This window comes from Aquarana catesbeiana, linkage group LG08, assembly GCF_042186555.1.
Source record: "Aquarana catesbeiana isolate 2022-GZ linkage group LG08, ASM4218655v1, whole genome shotgun sequence".
NCBI classification, from domain to species: Eukaryota; Metazoa; Chordata; class Amphibia; order Anura; family Ranidae; genus Aquarana; species Aquarana catesbeiana.
The window spans coordinates 75,870,045-75,895,233 of record NC_133331.1 but is presented as its reverse complement, the minus strand read 5'-3'; the positions used below and the strand labels follow the sequence as shown (position 1 = coordinate 75,895,233).

At 44.0% G+C, this 25,189-nt stretch overlaps 1 protein-coding gene across 1 annotated transcript in view; it reads right to left on the bottom strand.

The window, feature by feature from the left end:
* The window catches only part of LOC141105853 (alpha-2-macroglobulin-like), a 368,197-nt gene that overhangs the window by 102,342 nt on the left and 240,666 nt on the right, over positions 1 to 25,189 (bottom strand). The window contains exon 24 of the mRNA XM_073595997.1: positions 12,188 to 12,263. Coding sequence (XP_073452098.1) covers positions 12,188 to 12,263 — 76 coding nt within the window. The remainder of the gene's footprint in view (positions 1 to 12,187; positions 12,264 to 25,189) is intronic.

Here is a 25,189-nt window from a genome sequence, read left to right as displayed (position 1 = left end):
TCTCTTTCTCTCTCCCTGCCCTCACTCTCTTTCTCTCCCTGCCCTAATATGTTTCTCCCTGCCCCCTCTCTCTCCCCACTCTCTCCCCCTGCCCTCCTCTCTCTCCCTACCCCCTTTCTACCCACACTCTCTCCTTGTCTCTATCCCTGCCCCCCTCTCTTTCCCCATTCTCTCTCTCTGCATGCCCTCCTCTCTCTCCCTACCCCCTCTCTCTGCCCACTCTCTCTCCTTGTCTCTCTCTCAGTACCCCCTCTCACTCTCCCTACTTGCCCTCTCTCTCGTCCCCTGCCCCCCTCTCTCCCTGCCCCCTCTCTCTCTCTCTCTCTGAACTTTTTCTCCCCCCCTCTCTCTCTCAAAGCAGGTTGCAAAAATTATTGGGGGGGGGGGGAGTGACACCATGTTTTACTGCACCAGTTGACACTAACCCTAGTGACGCCACTGATGGGCAAAGCCTGCTGGGTGCCACTAAGACTTGCTGGGAAATGTAGTCCCCAGACAGACTGAGCCTGTATTAAAGATTGGCAATAGAACTACACATCCCAGCATGACCAGGTCTCTGTGGAAAGAAAAAAGACGGTGTGTTCCCAGGCTTGAAGGCTGATGTGGTGAGGACATTGTGACAGTTTGTGCTGCAGACTGCAGGCAGAATATTTCATGATTGCATCAGGGTCGCAGAGAGGCAGAGTAACCAATATCTCCTGGTGCATTAGAACACCACTGCTGCTGATTCACTGAGCCATCAAAGGTGAACAGAAGGAGACCAGCAGTCACCCCAGGAGTTGGTGAGAGACTACTGGACAAACCCTAATGTGCCCCATTAAAAAGGAACATTATTGTTTGCTTGGGACACAGTTGCAGGCGCCTATACCCAGGTTAGGAGGAACTTATCTTGAGTGCTCCAATGCTAGATCTGAACCCCAGCATGCTTGCTAGCAGGGAAAGGGTTTAATACAGACTGACAGACTGTTATTGCAACATTGTCCCTTAAGCAGGACCCTCCCTAGTATGTGTTTAGGTGTCATTCTCTGGACCATTGTCTTTTAACCAACTGTATATCCTGATTGCTACTGTATATACAGTATATATTTGTTTACCAACTGTATACCATATTTACTGCTGTTGTATATGTTTGTTTGAGGGGTTGCTGCAATATCCATTTCTCTGGTAGCTGCATATACAGTCAGGTCCATAAATATTGGGACATCGACACAATTCTAATCTTTTTGGCTCTATACACCACCACAATGGATTTGAAATGAAACGAACAAGATGTGCTTTAACTGCAGACTTTTAGCTTTAATTTGAGGAATTACAACAGTTTGTATATGTAAATAATAAAAGTGTAGCGCTAACGTGAAATCAAAAATATAAAAAAATATAAAAAATTAATATATAAGGGTTTGAGATAGAGAGAAGTCAATCCACATTAGAAGGAGCAGATACCTTCATCTAATCTCAAACCTGCAAGATAGATAAGTAAATAGTGGATGTGAATATTACCACATCTCTAAACAAAAACGGTGCCCCAAAGAGGCACAAATGTTTATGGAAATATCATAAATAATAACGACAAATACTAGTGAGGAAAACAGAATATAAATAATGTCAAATAATGTCCATAATGTTAGTGAGAAGATATCACACTCAGAAAAACCATGTGCATATAATAAATTAGTCCATATAGTGCGTGGTGTGGTTGACCCAACTTGAATCCAGGGCAGGTAGTATCACAGGAAAGTGCAAACCAGAGAAAGAGATGTAATACTCTTACCGACTTCGGTGGACTCACAGGCCGTAGGCGGTGAGTCAAATAGGCTTGTACTGTCTCCAAACCAATGACAGTGTGAGACTAGTTGGTACACCGGAAGATTTCCTCCTCAAATGGGGGGCCAGGAACCTGCCCAAACAATCTGCACGATCACCGTCTTTGTCAGCAAGCATAGACCATGTATGGAGAAAAAACAAGGGGCCTCCACATGGTGTAAATCCAAGATAACTTTTTAAGTAGTGTTTATTAGATCGTTCAGGATCATCAAACATGCCATCAAGCATAAAAAACGATAGAATCGATTCAAAAGATAAAAATAGATATAAAAACAGCAAGCGTGGTATAGGTGGCTGGGTACAGCAAGAAACCCGACCGGTTTCGTCCACAAAGACTTCGGCTGGGGTATACCCCAGCCGAAGTCTTTGTGGACGAAACCGGTCGGGTTTCTTGCTGTACCCAGCCACCTATACCACGCTTGCTGTTTTTATATCTATTTTTATCTTTTAACAGCAAGCGTGGTATAGGTGGCTGGGTACAGCAAGAAACCCGACCGGTTTCGTCCACAAAGACTTCGGCTGGGGTATACCCCAGCCGAAGTCTTTGTGGACGAAACCGGTCGGGTTTCTTGCTGTACCCAGCCACCTATACCACGCTTGCTGTTTTTATATCTATTTTTATCTTTTGAATCGATTCTATCGTTTTTTATGCTTGATGGCATGTTTGATGATCCTGAACGATCTAATAAACACTACTTAAAAAGTTATCTTGGATTTACACCATGTGGAGGCCCCTTGTTTTTTCTCCATACATGGTCTATGCTTGCTGACAAAGACGGTGATCGTGCAGATTGTTTGGGCAGGTTCCTGGCCCCCCATTTGAGGAGGAAATCTTCCGGTGTACCAACTAGTCTCACACTGTCATTGGTTTGGAGACAGTACAAGCCTATTTGACTCACCGCCTACGGCCTGTGAGTCCACCGAAGTCGGTAAGAGTATTACATCTCTTTCTCTGGTTTGCACTTTCCTGTGATACTACCTGCCCTGGATTCAAGTTGGGTCAACCACACCACGCACTATATGGACTAATTTATTATATGCACATGGTTTTTCTGAGTGTGATATCTTCTCACTAACATTATGGACATTATTTGACATTATTTATATTCTGTTTTCCTCACTAGTATTTGTCGTTATTATTTATGATATTTCCATAAACATTTGTGCCTCTTTGGGGCACCGTTTTTGTTTAGAGATGTGGTAATATTCACATCCACTATTTACTTATCTATCTTGCAGGTTTGAGATTAGATGAAGGTATCTGCTCCTTCTAATGTGGATTGACTTCTCTCTATCTCAAACCCTTATATATTAATTTTTTATATTTTTTTATATTTTTGATTTCACGTTAGCGCTACACTTTTATTATTTAGTTATTGTGCACAATTTTTGTCATATTGTAGTGTTGGCTGCTATCTTGATGTGTTAGATTGGCGCGGTATTTTACACACCAGTTTGTATATGTGCTTTCCACTTTTTAAGGGACCTAAAGTAATGGGACAATTGGCTGCTCAGCTGTTCCATGGCCAGGTGTGTGTTATTCCCTCATTATCCCATTTACAAGGTGCAGATAAAAGGTCCAGAGTTCATTTCAAGTGTGCTATTTGCATTTGGAATCTGTTGCTGTCAGCTCTCAATATGAGATCCAAAGAGCTGTCTCTATCAGTGTAGCAAGCCATCATTAGGCTGAAAAAACAAAACAAACCCATCAGAGAGATAGCAAAAACATTGTGTGGCCAAATTAATTGTTTGGAACATCCTTAAAATCAAAGAACGTGAGCTCAGCAACACCAAAAGACCCAGAAGACCAGGGAAAACAACTGTGGTGGATGACCGAAGAATTCTTTCCTTGGTGAATAAAACACCCTTCACAACAGTTGGCCAGATCAAGAAGACTCTCCAGGAGGTAGGTGTATGTGTGTCAAAGTCAACAATCAAGAGAAGACTTCACCAGAGTGAATACAGAGGGTTCACCACAAGATGTAAACCATTGGTGAGCCTCAAAAATAGGAAGGCCAGATTAGAGTTTGCCAAACAACATCTAAAAAAGCCTTCACAGTTCTGGAACAACATCCTATGGACAGATGAGACCAAGATCAACTTGTACCAGAGTAATGGGAAGAGAAGAGTATGGAGAAGGAAGGGAACTGCTCATGATCCAAAGCATACCACCTCATAAGTGAAGCATGGTGGTGGTAGTGTCATGGCATGGGCATGTATGACTGCCAATGGAACTGGTTCTCTTGTATTTATTGATGATGTGACTACTGACAAAAGCAGCAGGATGAATTCTGAAGTGTTTCGGGCAATATTATCTGCTCATATTCAGCAAAATGCTTCAGAACTCATTGGACGGCGCTTCACAGTGCAGATGGACAATGACCCGAAGCATACTGCGAAAGCAACCAAAGACTTTTTTAAGGGAAAGAAGTGGAATGTTATGCAATGGCCAAGTCAATAACCTCACCTGAATCCGATTGAGTATGCATTTCACTTGCTGAAGACAAAACTGAAAGGAAAATGCCCCAAGAACAAGCAGGAACTGAAGACAGTTGCAGTGGAGGCCTGGCAGAGCATCACCAGGGATGAAACCCAGCGTCTGGTGATGTCTATGCATTCCAGACTTCAGGCTGTAATTGACTGCAAAGGATTTGCAACCAAATATTAAAAAAGTGAAAGTTTGATGGATGATTGTTAATCTGTCCCATTACTTTTGGTCCCTTAAAAAGTGGGAGGCACATATACAAACTGTTGTAATTCCTACACCGTTCACTTGATTTGGTTGTAAATACCCTCAAATTAAAGCTAAAAGTCTGCAGTCAAAGCACATCTTGTTAGTTTCATTTCAAATCCATTGTGGTGGTGTAGAGAGCCAAAAAGATTAGAATTGTGTCGATATCCCAGTATTTATGGACCTGATTATATTAAAACAGCAATATATCAAAGTGCTTCTGTGCTTTCATATAATGTCCAAATAAGTCAATAATGACCGTGCTTTCAAACAGTGTCCAAATATGTCAATAATGACCGTGCTGAAAAACGATGCTGTAAGTGATTTAAATCATATAACAAAGTGCTTATGTGCATGTAAGTAGCGACCAATTGCGTCACTAATCCAGTATTGATAAAGGTCCGTGTAATCCAAAAGCTGTGATCCAAGCCGTGCTAAGGTGTCATCACACTGTATGAAAGCACGGTCATTATTGACTTATTTGGACACTATATGAAAGCATAGAAGCACTTTGATATATTGCTGTTTTTTAAATATATATATATATTTTTATTTTTTGGCTTGTAATACACAGTTATGCACTAGGCACTTAACTATATCCATAGTATGATATATGTGTATTAACATTTATAATTCACTGGTTCATTATCTAATTTGAGATCAGTTATTTACTGTGCATTTCTTAGGCTAGCTACTGACTGTTTGCAAGTGTGTCATCCTTGATCTGCATGTATTAAAGAAGTACTTCACCTAAGTCAGACAAAGCAATCCCACTACAGGATAGGCAAACGCCCACAGGCTCTTGATGCCATGATAAAACTTCCTGCAGCTTGAATAGCTTCCTCAATAATTCTTATACCAGAAGCTGGCTTCGCATAAGGGCGAATGTCCACCTGGTAGAAAAACAATTGAGCACCATCCGCGATACCCTCACCATCCATACCAACATTAAAATCCCCAGGACAGGCCCCCGAAGCGCACCCCCTTAAAGGGACATGCCTCCAAATCCTGCGCATATGGAGAAAGGACAACGGACAGCTTCCAAATACTCCTGCACCAAGTGCATTGATCTGGCTACAATCACCCCAAGCCCCTGGCAGAACACAGGGAAAGTGAGGATAGAAGCCTAGGCGGCAGCCTTGCCAATATGAGAAACCGTAGCCTGCAGCAAAAGCTCAGGATGCACTCATAGATTTAATAGAGTGTATCTCGTCAGGACAGGATGGAACCTGAACCCTAGACCATGGAGTTGGTTGATGGTCTGCTGAGTCAACTTGACATCATGGAGCTAGAAAAAACAGAGCATCAGGGCAAGAGCCATCTTGAAATACAAGGGGAAAGTAAAGGCTGAGAGATAAAATTTCCAACTTGACCACATCCAACCAAGAGATGGAATAATGCCGCGTAAACACGAGCGGACTTTGCGACGGACTTTATGACGGACTTTCTGAATGAACGGACTTGCCTACACACAATCCACCAAAGTCCGTCGAATTCGTACGTGATGAATGTCGTACGACCGGACTAAAACAAGGAAGTTCATAGCCAGTAGCCAATAGCTGCCCTAGCGTGGCTTTTTGTCAGTCGAACTAGCATACAGACGAGCAGACTTTTCGACCGGACTCGAGTTCGACGGAAAGATTTAAAACATGTTTCAAATCTAAGTCTGTCCAACTTTTGAGAAAACAAAGTCCGCTGGAGCCCACACATGATCGAATTGTCCGACGAAATCCCGTCCGCCGGGCAAAGTCTGCCGTAAAGTCCGTTCGTGTGTACGCGGCATTAGAATGAATAAGAATGTCCTGTTTGAGGAGACAATTAGAAACAAACTGGAGCAAGATGGAGAACTGGGTTCTAATAACTGTCTTATGTTATATCTGTGAAAGGTTCCATGCCAGACAAGGTCACCAGTCTTGAACAGTCACCTCCACAAGTTAAGGCTATGAGTGAACTACTTAAGATCCCACAAAGTCACATGGGCAGCAATATTAAGAGCCGAATGCTGACCTAGGACTTGTCCAGCGAAGACATTTTTGGGGCGAAAGTCCTGAGGCTTACACCAAGATAAGCAATCCCCACATGTCCAGCAATAGATTTAACATGAAGAAGTAGACCTCCCTGCTTAGCATTAAGGGATTCCTAGACTCCTTGATGCCCGGTCTCAAAATTTGAGCTTCAATTATCAAGCTGTCAAAAGCAGCTTGAAGCTGGATGGAAAAACACATTCCTTGGGAACAGATGATCCTGATCCAGTAGATCCCTTTGAGGAACTATCTGGCACCCCTTTTAGGTTGGTGTGCCATATCTGCCTGGATCAGCCTTTAACACCGGAATTCTTTCTATTCCAAACATGCGAGACAAAGAAGGGAAGGAAGTACTGAAAATCATAGGAGCATCCTACTAGAGGACCATTGCACCTGAGCCAAAACTGCCTAGACTTTAGTTTAACCTCAGGGGCCTGGTAGTCAACCTCTGAAGTTGCCTACCTGGGACACACCTCCAGGAATAGCTCCAAGGGCAGAAATCAGTCTCACAGGTTTAGGTACTGCTATCAGATGCAGTCTGCCTGCCAAGATGTATACCTGGAATGCTCATACCTGACAAGGCTGGACCCTGATGTTTTGCCAAGGATACCAATCTAGTCTTTTACTTAAATTGAAGTACGCCACCTTTATGGCATTGTCTGCTTGGATCCAGATTATATAAAACAGCCCAGAACTTCTGGATGTTACCTTGGAAAACAAGGCGCCAAAGACAACTAAGCTCTCTTGATATAAAGGGTGTCTAGGTAGGTTCCCCAGAAAGATCCACAGTCTGAGGTGTCCTTTCATGGGGATTCCTTAAAACAGGAAGAGAAGACTTCCTTGCTCGAGAGCCGGACCCCTGAGCCTCAAGCAATAGGGAAATCACCTGACCAAAAGCTGAGTCAACTTATCCCTCGAAGAACAGAGGCCTGTAAAAGCCTGGCTTGAAACCAGGCCAAAGGAAGTTCTAGGTTCTAGGCCTCTCATACAAAAGTGGAGATCCAGATCGCTCCTGGTACAGACAGCTTGAACCTGAGACTAGAGTATGTAAAGTTATCAATGAGGAAAAGCACTCTGTCCTGAGCTGTGAGTAGGGCCATCCAGATATTCCCAAGGTGAGTTGGTTTCAGCAAGCATCTCTGAAGGCTCTGAACCTATCCAAATTAATGGAATATCAGGAGGACAATGTCAGGTTGCTCGATAAAGCCTGCACCAATTATTTCCCATCTAAGGATATCTATGAGAATATTTCAGGAAGGCAACGAGGCTAGTGACCAATAGACAAGGGACAGGATCCCAAAATGGTAGTGCATGGGTCCAAAAGCAAGGCATAGAAATTGCTTAAGGGATGGGGAAAGAGATGGGAACATTAATTATCTTTGATGCCCACCAAGCCAGAAAGTGTTCCAGGAGAAAGGAGGCAATGTAAATTTTGTATTTTTCTATGGAGAACTTGCATCTGAACCCAGCCCCTTATGTCCTGTACACACGATCGGATTTTCCGACGGAAAATGTGTGATAGGACCTTGTTGTCGGAAATTCCGACCGTGTGTGGGCTCCATCACACATTTTCCATCGGAATTTCCGACACACAAAGTTTGAGAACTTGCTATAAAATTTTCCGATAACAAAATCCGTTTTCGGAAATTCCGATCGTGTGTACACAAATCCGACGCACAAAGTGCCACGCACGCTCAGAATAAATTGAGAGACAAAAGCTATTGGCTACTGCCCCGTTTATGGTCCCGACGTACGTGTTTTACGTCACCGCGTTTAGAATGATCGGATTTTCCATCAACTTTGTGGGAACGTGTGTATGCAAGACAAGTTTGAGCCAACATCCGTTGGAAAAAATCCATGGATTTTGTTGTCGGAATGTCCGATCAATGTCCGACCGTGTGTACAGAGCATTAAAGCTTCAAGATGCATACCGGATAATGCCACCATGGGCTTCTGGGTAGTGAACTGTTTGCCACCACAATTGGGGCAGAAGCACCTTGACCCAGAAAACCTTTAGAGGATATGCAGAGACCACAAATGGAGAAAAGACGCTTCTTAAAGGGTAACTCCACTTTCGTGGGGAAAAAAATAGCAAATAAAGAAAATATAATATAGCATGTACAATTGCGATACAAGTCATATTGTAATTGAATGTTATTAAAATTGACCTTTCCTTTTCAATCTGCAGCCGCTGTAATTTTCCATAAATGCATGGCTACATGGAATTGTTCTGTACACAGAATGTGTACTGACCACTCCCCAGAAACATAATTTCCTGCTTGTGTAATTGGCTCACCAATTTTCCCAGAAGTCTGCCTAAAATACAAGTCAGATTTCAGGCATCCCCAGCAACAAAAATGTAATTTTTGGTGATCTATTTCCAATAGGAACACGTCTAAAGGGATGCAGGTCCAGCAGATTTTCTCATTAGTGCTCTTTAGCTGCCACAGCTGACTGATAATTATGAAACCACTCATAATAACAAAGGTTGTTATAACCCTTGCCGTGTACATAGATCACCCGGGGGGGGTCGGAATGTTTTTTTCTCAACAAAAGTGGAGTTACGCTTTAACAATTAGAAGGAGAAAAAGACCTTGCAATCTGTACTCTAGCCTTCTTCCGCTAGTAATGACAAGTGTTCAACTTCAGCTGCATTGCTAATGCTGTTGACCTGGACTGTCTCAAAGAGAACCTGTCTCTGGAAGGCAACTTCTTCCGACTGAGGAAATGCTGTAGCAACTTTCTTACATAGAGCCTGCTCTGGTTTCTTACCTAGCTCCTCTGGTTATTCTCCACTCATGGTAAACTTACCTACCTTAAAGAGAATGGCCAGCAGGGGCAAAGCCTTAGGCTGAACACAAAGTACCAGCTTATCCTCTTTGTTCTGCCTTGCCAGCAGTTGGCCTACTCTCTGCTGAGGGAGGCTTTATGCAGTTGGTAGCAAGAGTATCGAAATGCAGCTTAAAGGGTTACTAAACCCTCATTTTTGTTTTTTTTTAAATAACAAACATGTCATACTTATCTCCTCTGTGCAGTTGGTTTTGCACAGAATGGCCCCGATCCTCCTCTTATGGGGTCCCTCAGTGGCGCTTGTGGCTCCTTCTTTTCTTGAGTGCCCTGTCAGAGAAGCGCTCTCCTTCGAAACACTCGTGCGGACCTGCTCCTGTGTCCTGCTGCTGAGTCTATTGATACAGACAGCAGGACTCGGCTCTGCCCCCTGGCACCCGCGTTTTTGGATTTGATTGACAACAGCGGGAGACAATGGCTGCGCTGCTATCAATCTATCCAATCAGGACATGAGACACCAGCTAGAGCAGGTTTGCTCATGGTTTGCGAGAAAGAACGGGTTCAGGTAAGTAAAATGGGGGTCTGGGGGGCTGCTGCATGACAGAAGGTTTTTCACCTTAATGCATAGGATGCATTAAGGTGAAAAAACACGAAGGTTTACAACCCCTTTAAGGTATTCTCAATAACTTTGATATGGTAACTTCACAAAGTCCCACAGCAATCCCTAGTGGGCAGGAGAGCTTCTATTTACCCCTTTAGGGCAATCTTTACACACTCTTTATCTTTAAAAGGCAACGTCATCCGGGCTCATGCAATCATTTGCAGCTATAAATATTGGGGTGGAAGACCTTCTGTCACCCTATTTAAGGAAATATTGACACATTATTTACTTTGTAAATGTAGCTTCACCCAGGATTCACAAAAATTCTTTGCGGCTAAGCATAATGGGCTGGAGAGCTTCTGTCTTCCTCTTTAAGGTGGCCCTGATGCACTCTTCAGGCCATAGTGTTAGTGTTTGCAATATGGAAGAGGATTTTCTCTAACTTAGACTTGATTTCTGGTGCGCCTCTCATGCATATTCCTGTCAGTGGGACAGGGTGGGCTCCCTAGCCAAGAGAGAGGTCAGTTAGCACCTGAATGCACTTTTTTAGCAGCAAAATACCTATCTGGTCTAATGAGCCTTACCTATAGAAACCGTGTGGATCTTTGTTATGCAGTGAGCTCATAGTGCAGGGCAGCTGGAAAACTGACATTTAGTCAGGTATAATATTATTGCCATGCTGAGACATGAGGAAGGACATATCTATTCGCTAAGCAGCAGGAAATGGCCTTTGATACAGGTTTTGCGGCTATGGGCGTGCTGGCATGCAGTCCTATCATGTGAATGCCCTATCTGTAAGCCGCTGAGTCTTTAACACCATGTTCCTCAACTCTTCTGCCTGCCTTCCACTTCTGGCAAACTTCTCACAGTGCTCACATCCAAGATGGCTTCCAGGTAGTCTTGCCCAACTCCAAGATGGCCACCAGGGAAATACTTGCCCAAACCAAAAATGGTCCCATGAGAGCTCTATCCACTTCACCCATTCAGCATAATGCAGCATTCTCTTGAATGTAGACACTTAGTTTTCTCTTCCACAATTGCTACTAGAATGAATACTGGAACACGGTGCAGCTGCAGCCCATCCGAGAGGAGATGTAACATACAACTTATGAGGCCATTCACAGATAAATTCCAAAAAAATTGAAAACATACTTATCTTGGAAATGCGGTGTTACAGTTTAATGGATCCACTCACTTCTGGGAAGCAGGCTCCAGACATGGGCAGCTCTTCTGAGGAACAAAGCCCTGGCTGCATTGCTGTATGTGGGGCTAGTTAGTACCCGATTTTTACCCCTAAAGATCCACAAAAGGGGCATTTAGCATCCCAAGGTCAGGGACTGCGCTACTGGAGAGGCTTAACCTGTGTGGAAAACCACCAAAGGTGGCAGGTAAGGGTTTCTTCTCTTCACACTGGCTGTAAGTTCCATGAAGACAAAAAAGGGAATGGACCGTTGTATGGGTGTTAACTCATTATAGCTACTGGTCCTGTGGGTGGAAGTAGGCGGGGCTACTATCAAACGTATGCTGCCATGGATGCACCAGGAAAAGATAATGCTGGTGGATGTTACTTTGAAATGTACCACCTACCTAAGCATTGTTGTTGACCAAGTACACCCCTTCATGGAAATTATATTACCTGATGGCAGTGGCCTCTTTCAGAAATATAATGTACCCTGCAGGTTGGTATACCCACAGCAGAGGAGCAGCAAGTGTGCAGACTGATACCAGCTTATACAAGGGGGGGCAGGGAGAACAAACGTAGTCACGCTAGAACAAGAAGTCTGAGAATAGCAGAAAAAAGCTTGCATTGAGATGAGATGAAACAAAGGAAGAGAGAAAGAAGTTACATTTTTCTTATATTTTAAAATATTGCATTTATTTAATTTATAACAAAGTGAATTTAAAGCCACTTTAAATCTCACACTGTAGGCTGTAGGCACCCTCCCTTACCAGGAAAAGCAGAAAAGCACTGCTATTTTTCAGGAAGCATTCTGGACAAAAGATGGATTTTTTTTCAGTATACTACTTATGCCAATTAATATGTCCAGGTATTCTCTATTACATAACAAATTTTTAATTCATGAGTTTAGGTCCATGTTAAGTTGCAGTAAAATAATGTATAGATTTTAGTAGCAAGTATCCCTTGGCAATGAATTCTCGAACAAAAAAACGCATCTAAAATTTATATTAATGGTTGAAGGTTTATCATTTGTTACATACCATACACTAGGACTATCACTGTAAAAGAAGCCATAGTTATAATATTCTTTTTCATGTGTTAGCTGTTTTTGGTAACCTGCAAAGAGAAATGAATATGCTTATATTTATAAGCTAATATTGACAGCAAATGAACACGTATGAGGTCAACAAAGTAACTATTGTCAAAAAAGATTTGATCAGGTTATTTTAACCTCTATATTGTTAATGAACAAGTTAAACAGAATTGGCTCCAAGAGACAGCCCTGAGGCACACTGCTCACAACTTCAGAAAATATGTCATTAACCACCAATTAACCACCACCCTCTGGATGCCCTTCTGCATTCTGTTTTCTATCCAGGTACATACCATTTTTTCCCCTTTTATTGGCTGAACTAAATGGACTTGTATCTTTTTTCAACCAGGCTATCTATGCAATATCATCAAGGCCAAATACCTTAATTCAGAAAAATGAAACATCTCTGGGGTACTGTATCAAATTTAATAAATAGTATCATTAGTGGTAACCAACATGAGATTATGAAAGGCCGTTTCTACTAGACTAACCTTAACATTCTATAAGGAGGCGAGCTGTATTTTGAAAGGCTTGTGGACACATTGGGGGAGATTTAATAAAACTGGTGCACACAGAATTTGGTGCAGACCGGGAGCGGCCGACTCAGCGCTGAGAGGCCGAGCCGGGTGCCGGTCCAGGCATGTGGGCGAGTCCCGACGCTATGGTTGAGATGACGCCTGAGCCTGTGATGTCTGCAGACAGCAGATTTCAGCCTGCTCTCTGCTGAAAAGGGGTCACAGGCAGGGCCGGACTGGCCTACCGGAATACCAGGAAATTTCCCGGTAGGCCAGCTGCCCTGGGGCCGCTTTGAGCGGTGGCTGCAGTGCTCCCCTCCCTCCCTCTGTCCTCCGGCTCCTCCTCTTGTATGGCATGGAGCTCGGTTTGTGTGTAAGGTGGCACTGTAACAAGGTCCCGCCCCCCTAGACCGGCCGTGTGATAGTCTTCTAGATGGAAAACTAATTGAATCAGTGTTCCGCCTAGCACACAAGCTGGTCTAGGGGGGCGGGACCTTGTTACAGCGCCGCCTTACACACACAGACTAAGCTCCGTCCGTGCCATACTTCGGCCGTTGTGATCCAGGAAATGGTGAGGCTGCAATTGGTAGGCACAGAGGCAGCAATGGCTGGCACACAGAGGCTGCAATGGCGGGCACACAGAGGTTCCAATGGCTGGCACACAGAGGCTGCAATGCCTGGCACACAGAGGCTGTAATGGCTGGCACACAGAGGCTGTAATGGCTGGCACACAGAGGCTGCAATGGTGGGCACACAGAGGCTGCAATGATGGGCACACAGGCTGCAATGGCTGGCACACAGAGGCTGCAATGACAGGTACACAGATGCTGCAATGACGGGCACACAGAGGCTGCAATGGCTGGCACACAGTGGCTGCAATGGCTGGCACACAGACTGCAATGGTGGGCACACAGAGGCTGCATTGGTGGGCATGGTGAGGCTGCACTGGTGGGCACGGTGAAGCTGCATTGATGGACACAGAAAGGCTGCATTGATGGGCACAGCGAGGCTGCAATTATGGGCACAGTGAGGCTGCAATTATGGGAAAAGTGAGTCTGCAATTATGGGCACAGTGAGGCTGCATTGATGGACACCATAAAGCTGCATTTGATGGGCACCATAAAGCTGCATTTGATGGGCACATTGAGGCTGAAATGATGGGCACAGTGAGGCTGAAATGATGGGCACAGTGAGGCTGAAATGATGGGCACAGTGAGGCTGCATTGATGGGCACAGTGGGGGTTCATTTGATGGGCACTGATGAGGCTGCATTGATTTCTTGTACCATGTCTGCAGTCTCTGGCCATCTCTTGCACCATGTCTGCAGTCTCTGGCCATCTCTTGTACTATGTCTGCAGTCTCTGACCATCTTAAGTATGATGTTCTCAATCTCTAACCATCTCCTGTACCATGCCTGCCAGCCTCTGACACCTACTGTATCATGTCTGCAGCCTCCGACATCTACTGTATCATGCTTGCAACCTCTGACCATCTCTTGTATCATGTCCGCAACATCTGACCATCTCTTGTATCATGTCCGCAACCTCTGACCATCTGTTGTATCCTGTCCTCAGTCTCTAGCCATCTCTTGTATCATGTCCTCAGTCTCTAGCCATCTCTGGTATCATGTCCTCAGTCTCTAGCCATCTCTTGTATCATGTCCACAGTCTCTAGCCATCTCTTGTATCATTTCCTCAGACTCTAGCCATCTCTTGTATCATGTCCTCAGTCTCTAATCATCTCTCGCAAACTTCTGACCATCTCTTGTCTTATATCATGCCTGCAGTCTCTGAGGGGGAGTCTGGAGAGGAGTCAAGAGTGGGAGTGCTGCCAGGATGGGGGTCAAGGGAGAAGTAAAACGTGTGGACTGTGGAGAGGAGACTATGGGATAAAACCAGAGTCACCAACCTGGAGCCATCTAACTGAGCCCTGCACGGTGTACCTGAGAGGAGGTCAGTGACAGCACCGCCGGGCAAGTCTGAGGGGGGAGTATATACAATAATATAAGGAGGAACTGATATAAAGGTTTCCCCCTTATATCAGTAACCCCCCCCATTCTTTCTGTGAAAGGTGGTCTCTGGAAACCAGAGTCCCCCCCACGTTCCTGGGGTGCCCCTTGACGTTGGACCAATCTTACCACTTTTAACTGGAATTTGCTTTTATATATATATATATATATATATATATATATATATATATATATATATATATATATATATCCCTATGTGCTTTTATATCTGCCTTCTATATATATAATACACTCTTCAAATGTGCTTTAAAATGCATGGTTTTCCCTTTCACGCACAAGGAAAAAATGACATTATGATGGATTTGATGTTGGGCTGGTATAATAATGCTATGGGGCTGGTATGACATTTTTTCCAGGGCTGGTCTTATTCCCTTTATTGCTCTGGTCACAGAAGTGCAAAAGGAACTGCAATCCTGTGATCCACAGGAGAAGTACAGCCAAAAAAGCTGTACTTCTCCTTTAAGTGGAACTGAAGCTAGCAACATTCCTATCCAGGTGAATATGATCTATCATAACTGCATCCCTATCCTATTTAAAAAAAAATATGTTTTTTCTGCTAAGGGTGTGGAGAATTTTCCTTTTGGGTTATGATTCATTTATGATTTTTTCAGAACTAAATTTCTTTACCCTTCTGATTGAACTTTAATCTCAGATCTACTGTCAGGAACCACTTATTTGGATCTCATGTAAGTGGGAGTATCTTATAGACTGATTCATACAATTCTAATTCTGCTCTACGTATACAGTGCCTTGCAAAAGTATTCACCCCCTTGGCTTTTTAACTATTTTGTTACATTACAGCCTTTAGTTCAATGTTTTTAAATCTGAATTATATGTGATGGATAGGAACACAATAGTCTAAGTTGGTGAAGTGAAATTAGAAAAATATATACATAAAACTATTTTTCAGAAATAAAAAACTGATAATTGGCATGTGCGTATGTATTCACCCCCTTTGTTATGAAGCCCATAAAAAGCTCCAATGCAACCAATTGCCTTCAGAAGTCACATAATTAGTGAAATGATGTCCACCTGCGTGCAATCTAAGTGTCACATGATCTGTCATTACATATACACACCTTTTTAAAAAGGCCCCAGAGGCTGCAACACCTAAACAAGAGGCACCACTAACCAAACACTGCCATGAAGACCAAGGAACTCTCCAAACAAGTAAGGAACAATGTTGTTGAAAAGTACAAGTCAGGGTTAGGTTATAAAAAAATATCCAAATCTTTGATGATCCTTAGAAGCACCATCAAATCTATCCTAACCAAATGGAAAGAACGTGGCACAACAGCAAACCTGCCAAGAGACGGCCGCACACCAAAGCTCACGGACCGGGCAAGGAGGGCATTAATCGGAGAGGCAGCACAGAGTCCTAAGGTAACCCTCGAGTAGCTGCAGAGTTCCACAGCAGAGACTAGAGTATCTGTAGATAGGACGACAATAAGCCGGACATTCCATAGAGTTGGGCTTTATGGCAGAGTGGCCAGAAGAAAGCCATTACTTTCAGCAAAAAATAAAATGGCACATTTTGAGCTTGCAAAAAGGCATGTGGAGATTCCAAAAATGTATGGAGGAAGGTGCTCTGGTCTGATGAGACTAAAATTTAACTTTTTGGCCATCAAAGAAAACGCTATGTCTAGCACAAACCCAACACATCACATCACCCAAAGAACACCATCACCACAATGAAACATGGTGTTGGCAGCATCTTGCTGTGGGGATGTTTTTCAGCAGTGAGAACTGGGAAACTGGTCAGGGTTGAGGGAAAGATGGATGTTGCTAAATACAGGGATAGTCAGAACTGGGAAACTGGTCAGGGTTGAGGGAAAGATGGATGTTGCTAAATACAGGGATAGTCTTGAGCAAAACCTGTACCACTCTGTGTGTGATTTGAGGCTAGGACGGAGGTTCACCTTCCAGCAGGACAATGACCCCAAACACACTGCTAAAGCAACACTTGAGTGGTTTAAGGGGAAACATGTAAATGTGTTGGAATGACCTAGTCAAAATCCAGACCTCAATCCAATAGATAATCTGTGGTCAGACTCTAAGATTGCTGTTCACAAGCCCAAACCATCCAACTTGAAGGAGCTGGAGCAGTTTTGCAAGGAGGAATGGGCAAAAATCCCAGTGGTAAGATGTGGCAAGCTCATAGAGACTTATCCAAAGTAACTTGGAGCTGTGATAGCCGCAAAAGGTGCCTCTAAAAGTATTGGCTTTAGGGGGGTGAATAGTTATGTACATTGACTTTTTCTGTTATTTTGTCCTATTTGTTGTTTGCTTCACAATAAAAAAGAAAAAAATCTTCAAAGTTGTGGGCATGTTCTGTAAATTAAATGATGCAAATCCTCAAACAATCCATGTTAATTCCAGGTTATGAGGCAACAAAACACGAAAAATGCCAAGGGGGGGGGGGGGGTGAATACTTTTGCAAGGCACTGTACTTGCCTTACCCTACATTTGTACCATTTCTAGATGTGCCCCCACATCCATCTGTTTGGGACCTGGGGTTAGGTTGCCGCCTTTTTCCACCTGCCTTAGTTCTCCTTAATAGTAAGTATGTGATCACCTTTTGGGGGTTCTTTGACTTACTAAATTGCTGGTATATACGCTATATTACCAAAAGTATTGGGACGCCTGCCTTTACACGCACATGAACTTTAATGGCTTCCCAGTCTTAGTCCGCAGGTTCAATATTGAGTTGGCCCACCCTTTGCAGCTATAACAGCTTCAACTCTTCTTGAAAGGCTGTCCTCAAGGTTTAGAAGTGTGTCTATGGGAATATTTGACCATTCTTCCAGAAGCACATTTGTGAGGTCAGGCACTGATGTGAACGAAAAGGCCTGGCTCGCAGTCTCCGCTCTAATTCATCCCAAAGGTGTTCTATCGGGTTGAGGTCAGGATTCTTTGCAGGCCAGTCAAATTCCTCCACCCCAAACTCACTCATACATGTCTTTATGGACCTTGCTTTGTGCACTGGTCCAAATCAGTAATAAGAAGCATATTTTTTAATGTTGTTGGTGTGTTATATGTATTATGGCTAATAAAATATGTACATTTTAATTATTCTGTAGTTGTGGTGCCTTTAACGTCCACTTCCTTTTTTCCCTCTCATTGGAATAGCATCCTTTCCACTACACTGAGCTCAAATACAACTACACTGAATTGGGCTGGCAGTGGATCCTATCAAGTTATCAAGTTGCCACATTGTCCATGCAGATTAACCAGTTGCCGACCGCCGCACGAACATATACGTCCTCAGAGCGGCACGGGCAGGCAAAAGGACTTACATGTACGTCCTTGCCTGCCCGCGGGTGGGGGGTCCGATCGGACCCCCCCCCCGGTGCCTGCGGCGGTCAGCAAATCTCCCCCGGCGATCGGTGGTGAGGGGGAGGCCATCCATTCGTGGCCCCCCCCTCGCGATCGCTCTCAGCCAATGGGATCATTTCCCTGCCTCTGTATTGTACACAGAGGCAGAGGAAATGATGTCATCTCTCCTCGGCTCGGTATTTTCCGTTCCGGGCCGAGGAGAGAAGACTGTAATGTGAGTGTACCAAACACACACACACAGTAGAACATGCCAGGCACACAAAACACCCCGATCCCCCCCCCGATCGCCCCCCGATCCCCCCCCAATCACACCCCCCCCTGTCACAAACTGACACCAAGCAGGTTTTTTTTTTTTTTTTTTCTGATTACTGTATTGGTGTCAGTTTGTGACAGTTACAGTGTTAGAGCAGTGAGTGTTAGGCCCCCTTTAGGTCTAGGATACCCCCCTAACCCCCCCTAATAAAGTTTTAACCCCTTGATCACCCCCCGTCACCAGTGCCACTAAGCGATCATTTTTCTGATCGCTGTATTAGTGTCGCTGGTGACGCTAGTTAGGGGCGTAAATATTTAGGTTCGCCGTCAGCGTTTTATAGCGTCAGGGACCCCCATATACTACCTAATAAATGTTTTAACCCCTTGATTGCCCCCTAGTTAACCCTTTCGCCACTGATCACCGTATAACCGTTACGGGTGACGCTGGTTAGTTCGTTTATTTTTTATAGTGTCAGGGCACCCGCCGTTTATTCCCGAATAAAGGTTTAGCCCCCTGATCGCCCGGCGGTGATATGCGTCGCCCCAGGCAGCGTCAGATTAGCGCCAGTACCGCTAACACCCACGCACGCAGCATACGCCTCCCTTAGTGGTATAGTATCTGAACGGATCAATATCTGATCCGATCAGATCTATACTAGCGTCCCCAGCAGTTTAGGGTTCCCAAAAACGCAGTGTTAGCGGGATCAGCCAAGATACCTGCTAGCACCTGCGTTTTGCCCCTCCGCCCGGCCCACCCAAGTGCAGTATCGATCGATCACTGTCACTTACAAAACACTAAACGCATAACTGCAGCGTTCGCAGAGTCAGGCCTGATCCCTGCGATCGCTAACAGTTTTTTTGGTAGCGTTTTGGTGAACTGGCAAGCGCCAGCGGCCTAGTACACCCCGGTCGTAATTAAACCAGCACTGCAGTAACACTTGGTGACGTGGCGAGTCCCATAAGTGCAGTTCAAGCTGGTGAGGTGGCAAGCACAAATAGTGTCCCGCTGCCACCAAAAAGACAAACACAGGCCCGTCGTGCCCATAATGCCCTTCCTGCTGCATTCGCCAATCCTAATTGGGAACCCACCATTTCTGCAGCGCCCGTACTTCCCCCATTCACATCCCCAACCAAATGCAGTCGGCTGCATGAGAGGCATTTTTATGTCCTCCCGAGTACCCCTACCCAACGAACCCCCCCAAAAAAGATGTTGTGTCTGCAGCAAGCGCGGATATAGGCGTGACACCCGCTATTATTGTCCCTCCTGTCCTGACAATCCTGGTCTTTGCATTGGTGAATGTTTTGAACGCTACCATTCACTAGATGAGTATTAGCGTAGGGTACAGCATTGCACAGACTAGGCACACTTTCACAGGGTCTCCCAAGATGCCATCGCATTTTGAGAGACCCGAACCTGGAACCGGTTACAGTTATAAAAGTTACAGTTACAAAAAAAGTGTAAAAAAAAAAAAAAAAAAAACACAAACAAAAATATAAAATAAAAAATAATAGTTGTCGTTTTATTGTTCTCTCTCTATTCTCTCTCTCTATTGTTCTGCTCTTTTTTACTGTATTCTATTCTGCAATGTTTTATTGTTATTATGTTTTATCATGTTTGCTTTTCAGGTATGCAATTTTTTATACTTTACCGTTTACTGTGCTTTATTGTTAACCATTTTTTTGTCTTCAGGTACACCATTCACGACTTTGAGTGGTTATACCAGAATGATGCTTGCAGGTTTAGGTATCATCTTGGTATCATTCTTTTCAGCCAGCGGTCGGCTTTCATGTAAAAGCAATCCTAGCGGCTAATTAGCCTCTAGACTGCTTTTACAAGCAGTGGGAGAGAATGCCCCCCCCCCCCCACCGTCTTCTGTGTTCCGTGTTTTTCTCTGGCTCTCCTGTCTCAACAGGGAACCTGAGAATGCAGCCGGTGATTCAGCCAGCTGACCATAGAGCTGATCAGAGACCAGAGTGGCTCCAAACATCTCTATGGCCTAAGAAACCGGAAGCTACGAGCATTTTATGACTTAGATTTCGCCGGATGTAAATAGCGCCATTGGGAAATTGGGGAAGCATTTTATCACACCGATCTTGGTGTGGTCAGATGCTTTGAGGGCAGAGGAGAAATATAGGGTCTAATAGACCCCAATTTTTTCAAAAAAGAGTACCTGTCACTACCTATTGCTATCATAGGGGATATTTACATTCCCTGAGATAACAATAAAAATGATTAAAAAAAAAAAAAAAATGAAAGGAACAGTTTTAAAATAAGATAAAAAAGCAAAAAAATAATAAAGAAAAAAGAAAAAAAAAAAAAAGCACCCCTGTCCCCCCTGCTCTCGCGCTAAGGTGAACGCAAGCGTCAGTCTGGCGTCAAATGTAAACAGCAATTGCACCATGCATGTGAGGTATCACCGCGACGGTCAGATCGAGGGCAGTAATTTTAGCAGTAGACCTCCTCTGTAAATCTAAAGTGGTAACCTGTAAAGGCTTTTAAAGGCTTTTAAAAATGTATTTATTTTGTTTCCACTGCACGTTTGTGCGCAATTGTAAAGCATGTTATGTTTGGTATCCATGTACTCGGCCTAAGATCATCTTTTTTATTTCATCAAACATTTGGGCAATATAGTGTGTTTTAGTGCATTAAAATGTAAAAAAGTGTGTTTTTTCCCCAAAAAATGCGTTTGAAAAATCGCTGCGCAAATACTGTGTGAAAAAAAAAATGAAACACCCACCATTTTAATCTGTAGGGCATTTGCTTTAAAAAAATATATAATGTTTGGGGGTTCAAAGTAATTTTCTTGCAAAAAAAAATATTTTTTTCATGTAATCAAAAAGTGTCAGAAAGGGCTTTGTCTTCAAGTGGTTAGAAGAGTGGGTGATGTGTGACATAAGCTTCTAAATGTTGTGCATAAAATGCCAGGACAGTTCAACCCCCCCCCCCCCCAATTACCCCATTTTGGAAAGTAGACACCCCAAGCTATTTGCTGAGAGGCATGTCGAGTCCATGGAATATTTTATATTGTGACACAAGTTGCGGGAAAGAGACAATTTTTTTTTTTTTTTTGCACAAAGTTGTCACTAAATGATATATTGCTCAAACATGCCATGGGAATATGTGAAATTACACCCCAAAATACATTCTGTTGCTTCTCCTGAGTACGGGGATACCACATGTGTGAGACTTTTTGGGAGCCTAGCCGAGTATGGGACCACGAAAACCAAGCACCGCCTTCAGGCTTTCTAAGGGCGTAAATTTTTGATTTCACTCTTCACTGCCTATCACAGTCTCGGAGGCCATGGAAAGCCCAGGTGGCACAAAACCCCCCCAAATGACCCCATTTTGGAAAGTAGACACCCAAAGCTATTTGCTGAGCGGTATAGTGAGTATTTTGCAGACCTCACTTTTTGTCACAAAGTTTTGAAAATTAAAAAAAGAAAAAAAAATTTTTTTTTTGTCTTTCTTCATTTTCAAAAACAAATGAGAGCTGCAAAATACTCACCATGCCTCTCAGCAAATAGCTTGGGGTTTCTACTTTCCAAAATGGGGTCATTTGGGGGGGGGGTTGTGCCACATGGGCATTCCATGACCTCCGAAACTGTGATAGGCAGTGAAGAGTGAAATCAAAAATGTACACCCTTAGAAATCCTGAAGGCGGTGATTGGTTTTCGGGGCCCCGTACGCGGCTAGGCTCCTAAAAAGTCTCACACATGTGGTATCCCCATACTCAGGAGAAGCAGCTAAATGTATTTTGGGGTGCAATTCCACATATGCCCATGGCCTGTGTGAGCAATATATCATTTAGTGACAACTTTGTGCAAAAAAAAAATAAATAAATAAATAAATTGTCACTTTCCCGCAACTTGTGTCAAAATATAAAATATTCCATGGACTCAACATGCCTCTCAGCAAATAGCTTGGGGTGTCTACTTTCCAAAATGGGGTCATTTGGGGGGGGTTTGTGCCATCTGGGCATTTTATGGCCTTCAAAACTGTGATAGGTAGTGAGGAGTAAAATCAAAAATGTACGCCCTTAGAAATCCTGAAGGCAGTGATTGGTTTTCGGGGCCCCGTATGCGGCTAGGCTCCCAAAAAGTCCCACACGTGTGGTATCCCCATACTCAGGAGAAGCAGCTAAATGTATTTTGGGGTGCAATTCCACATATGCCCATGGCCTGTGTGAGCAATATATCATTTAGTGACAACTTTTTGTAATTTTTTTTTTTTTTGTCATTATTCAATCACTTGGGACAAAAAAAATGAATATTCAATGGGCTCAACATGCCTCTCAGCAATTTCCTTGGGGTGTCTACTTTCCAAAATGGGGTCATTTGTGGGGGTTTTGTACTGCCCTGCCATTTTAGCACCTCAAGAAACGACATAGGCAGTCATAAATTAAAGGCTGTGTAAATTCCAGAAAATGTACCCTAGTTTGTAGGCGCTATAACTTTTGCGCAAACCAATAAATATACGCTTATTGACATTTTTTTTACCAAAGACATGTGGCCAAATACATTTTGGCCTAAATGTATGACTAAAATTGAGTTTATTGGATTTTTTTTTAGAACAAAAAGTAGAAAATATCATTTTTTTTCAAAATTTTCGGTCTTTTTCCGTGTATAGCGCAAAAAATAAAAACGGCAGAGGTGATCAAATAGCATTGCATGACCGCGCAATTAGCAGTTAAAGCGACGCAGTGCCAAATTGGAAAAAGTGCTCTGGTCAGGAAGGGGGTAAATCCTTCCGGGGCTGAAGTGGTTAAGGGGTTAGTTTACCAAAGGCAAATAGGATGTGCACTTTGCAAAATGCAAGTGCAGCTGCTCCAGAGCTTAGTAAATAAACAGAAGCTCTGTTGACTTCCATCATCCAATTATGTGCAAGAAAACATGCTGATTATTTAATTTCCCTTGCACTTGAGTGGGTACTTTGTGCAAAGTGAAGATTCACCTCATTTACTAAGCTCTAGAGCAACTGCAATTTGCACAGTGCACAGTCTATTTGCCTTTAGTAAATCAACCCGAGTCTGAAACACATGGGCGTAGCATAAGGGGTTGCAGGGGTCACAATCGCAACCCCGCCCCTAGCTCCAGGGGGCCCCTGCAGCCTCCCTGTCATATTATCATATCCTCCACAGAGTCCAGCTCTGATCTGCCCTAGGGCCCCACAGCCACACTCCAATACTGGGCTTCCACTTTGCGTTCCACAGTCGACCACACCCCTCTGTTCTCATTGTGTCAGGAAATGTTCCATCCGCTGGTAATATCTGTCATTTGGCATGCAGTACTGAGGTCCACCAGCAGGTGTCTCCTGGCAGTTTGGAACTGTCAGGAGAGCTTTTCCCTGCTGATGTTATGTCATCTTTGGGCCGCAGTACTGGCGTCCACCAGCAGATGGATCCTGGCAGTGTGGAGCAGACAGTACCTCCTTCAATCAGGTGGCACTTGAGGCCAATCACAGGCCTATAAATACCCAGCAAGCACTCACATGTTTGCCTTGGTTTCTCCCTTGTGCCCTGACCTGCTAGCTTGTGATCTGATCTGATCCTGATCCTGATCCTGATTCTGAACCTGTACCTGTGCCCTGAACCTGTGACCCGTGTATCTGATCCTGTCTCCCTGTCCGATCCCTATCCTGATCCCTATCCTGTCCCACCTGTTACCTTGAATCCCTGCCTGCAGTCTGATCCATCTATCCTCTCCCTATCCTGTGTTCCTTACCCCATCTGCTGATCTCCCTGTGTATGACCTTGGCCTGGCTATTGTTTATGATCCTGGTATTTCCCATTTATTGCACTTATCTGTCTGTTGTTATTTGTGGGTCTCTGTCTGTTGGTTGGTTATTGCACTGTGTCATATTGGAGATGGTTGTACTATATTATTCACTTTAATAAATTATTATATTTTCACTTATATACGTTTTGGTGTCCTCTGTCGCAGATCATACGGTTCTGGTCACACTTGTTCATGGCAGGACACCAAGGACATCTCTGAGCAGAAGTGACTGCACAGAGGAACCATTGTAGTGCTGTTACTGCTACTAAAATGCAATCAGAAACAGTTGTTCTCCTTGCCTCACTGGTGTTGGAGGATAACAATTACTGTCATCTGGTATTGAAAGAGTGGGCCAGGGATCAGCTCCTGGAGTGTATTTGTCTGGCCCATTCTCTGGTTGATCAGGGTAGATTACTGTTTAAAAACGTTCAGCCCCTGATACAGGTGTGTGCTGAGCTAGCCTTGTCTAGCAGTCCTAAAGGAAGTGACGATTTTTCTCCCCCCTTCAGTAGTGATCAGGTGGAGTCTCTGGTATGGCTGTTGGAGGATGATGCTGTATTCTTTCTGGAGCTTTATTCAGCTTGTCCTAAACAGGTGCTAGTGGATTGTATAGATTCGGTGCAGTCCCTGGTTAGACAGGCAGTATGTGAACCCACGTTTGTTCAACCTGTACTACAGGCATGGTCAGACTTATTATTTCCAGCCTCGGTCAGCTCTTCACAACCCGGACCTGCTATTAGACACCTGCCTGCCCAAGAGTCTTTTTCCCCTTCACCCATGGCAACCTCTGTTTCAGCCCAATATACCCTGCTTCCCACCAAATATCAATACTCTGTCTCTACCCGCTGCACTTATCCTGCCTCTTCTCTGCTACCTACAACTTCTCCACAAGAACTTCCTCTGGCCACTGTTCCCTCTTCCTTGCCATATCCCAGCCCTTCTCTTTAGTACGCCTCACCTCCTACCTACAGTCCTGCAGTCACCTACAGATCTCCAGCAGTTAAGCCAAAGAAGAAACGGAAGTTCTTTCCAACCCACATGA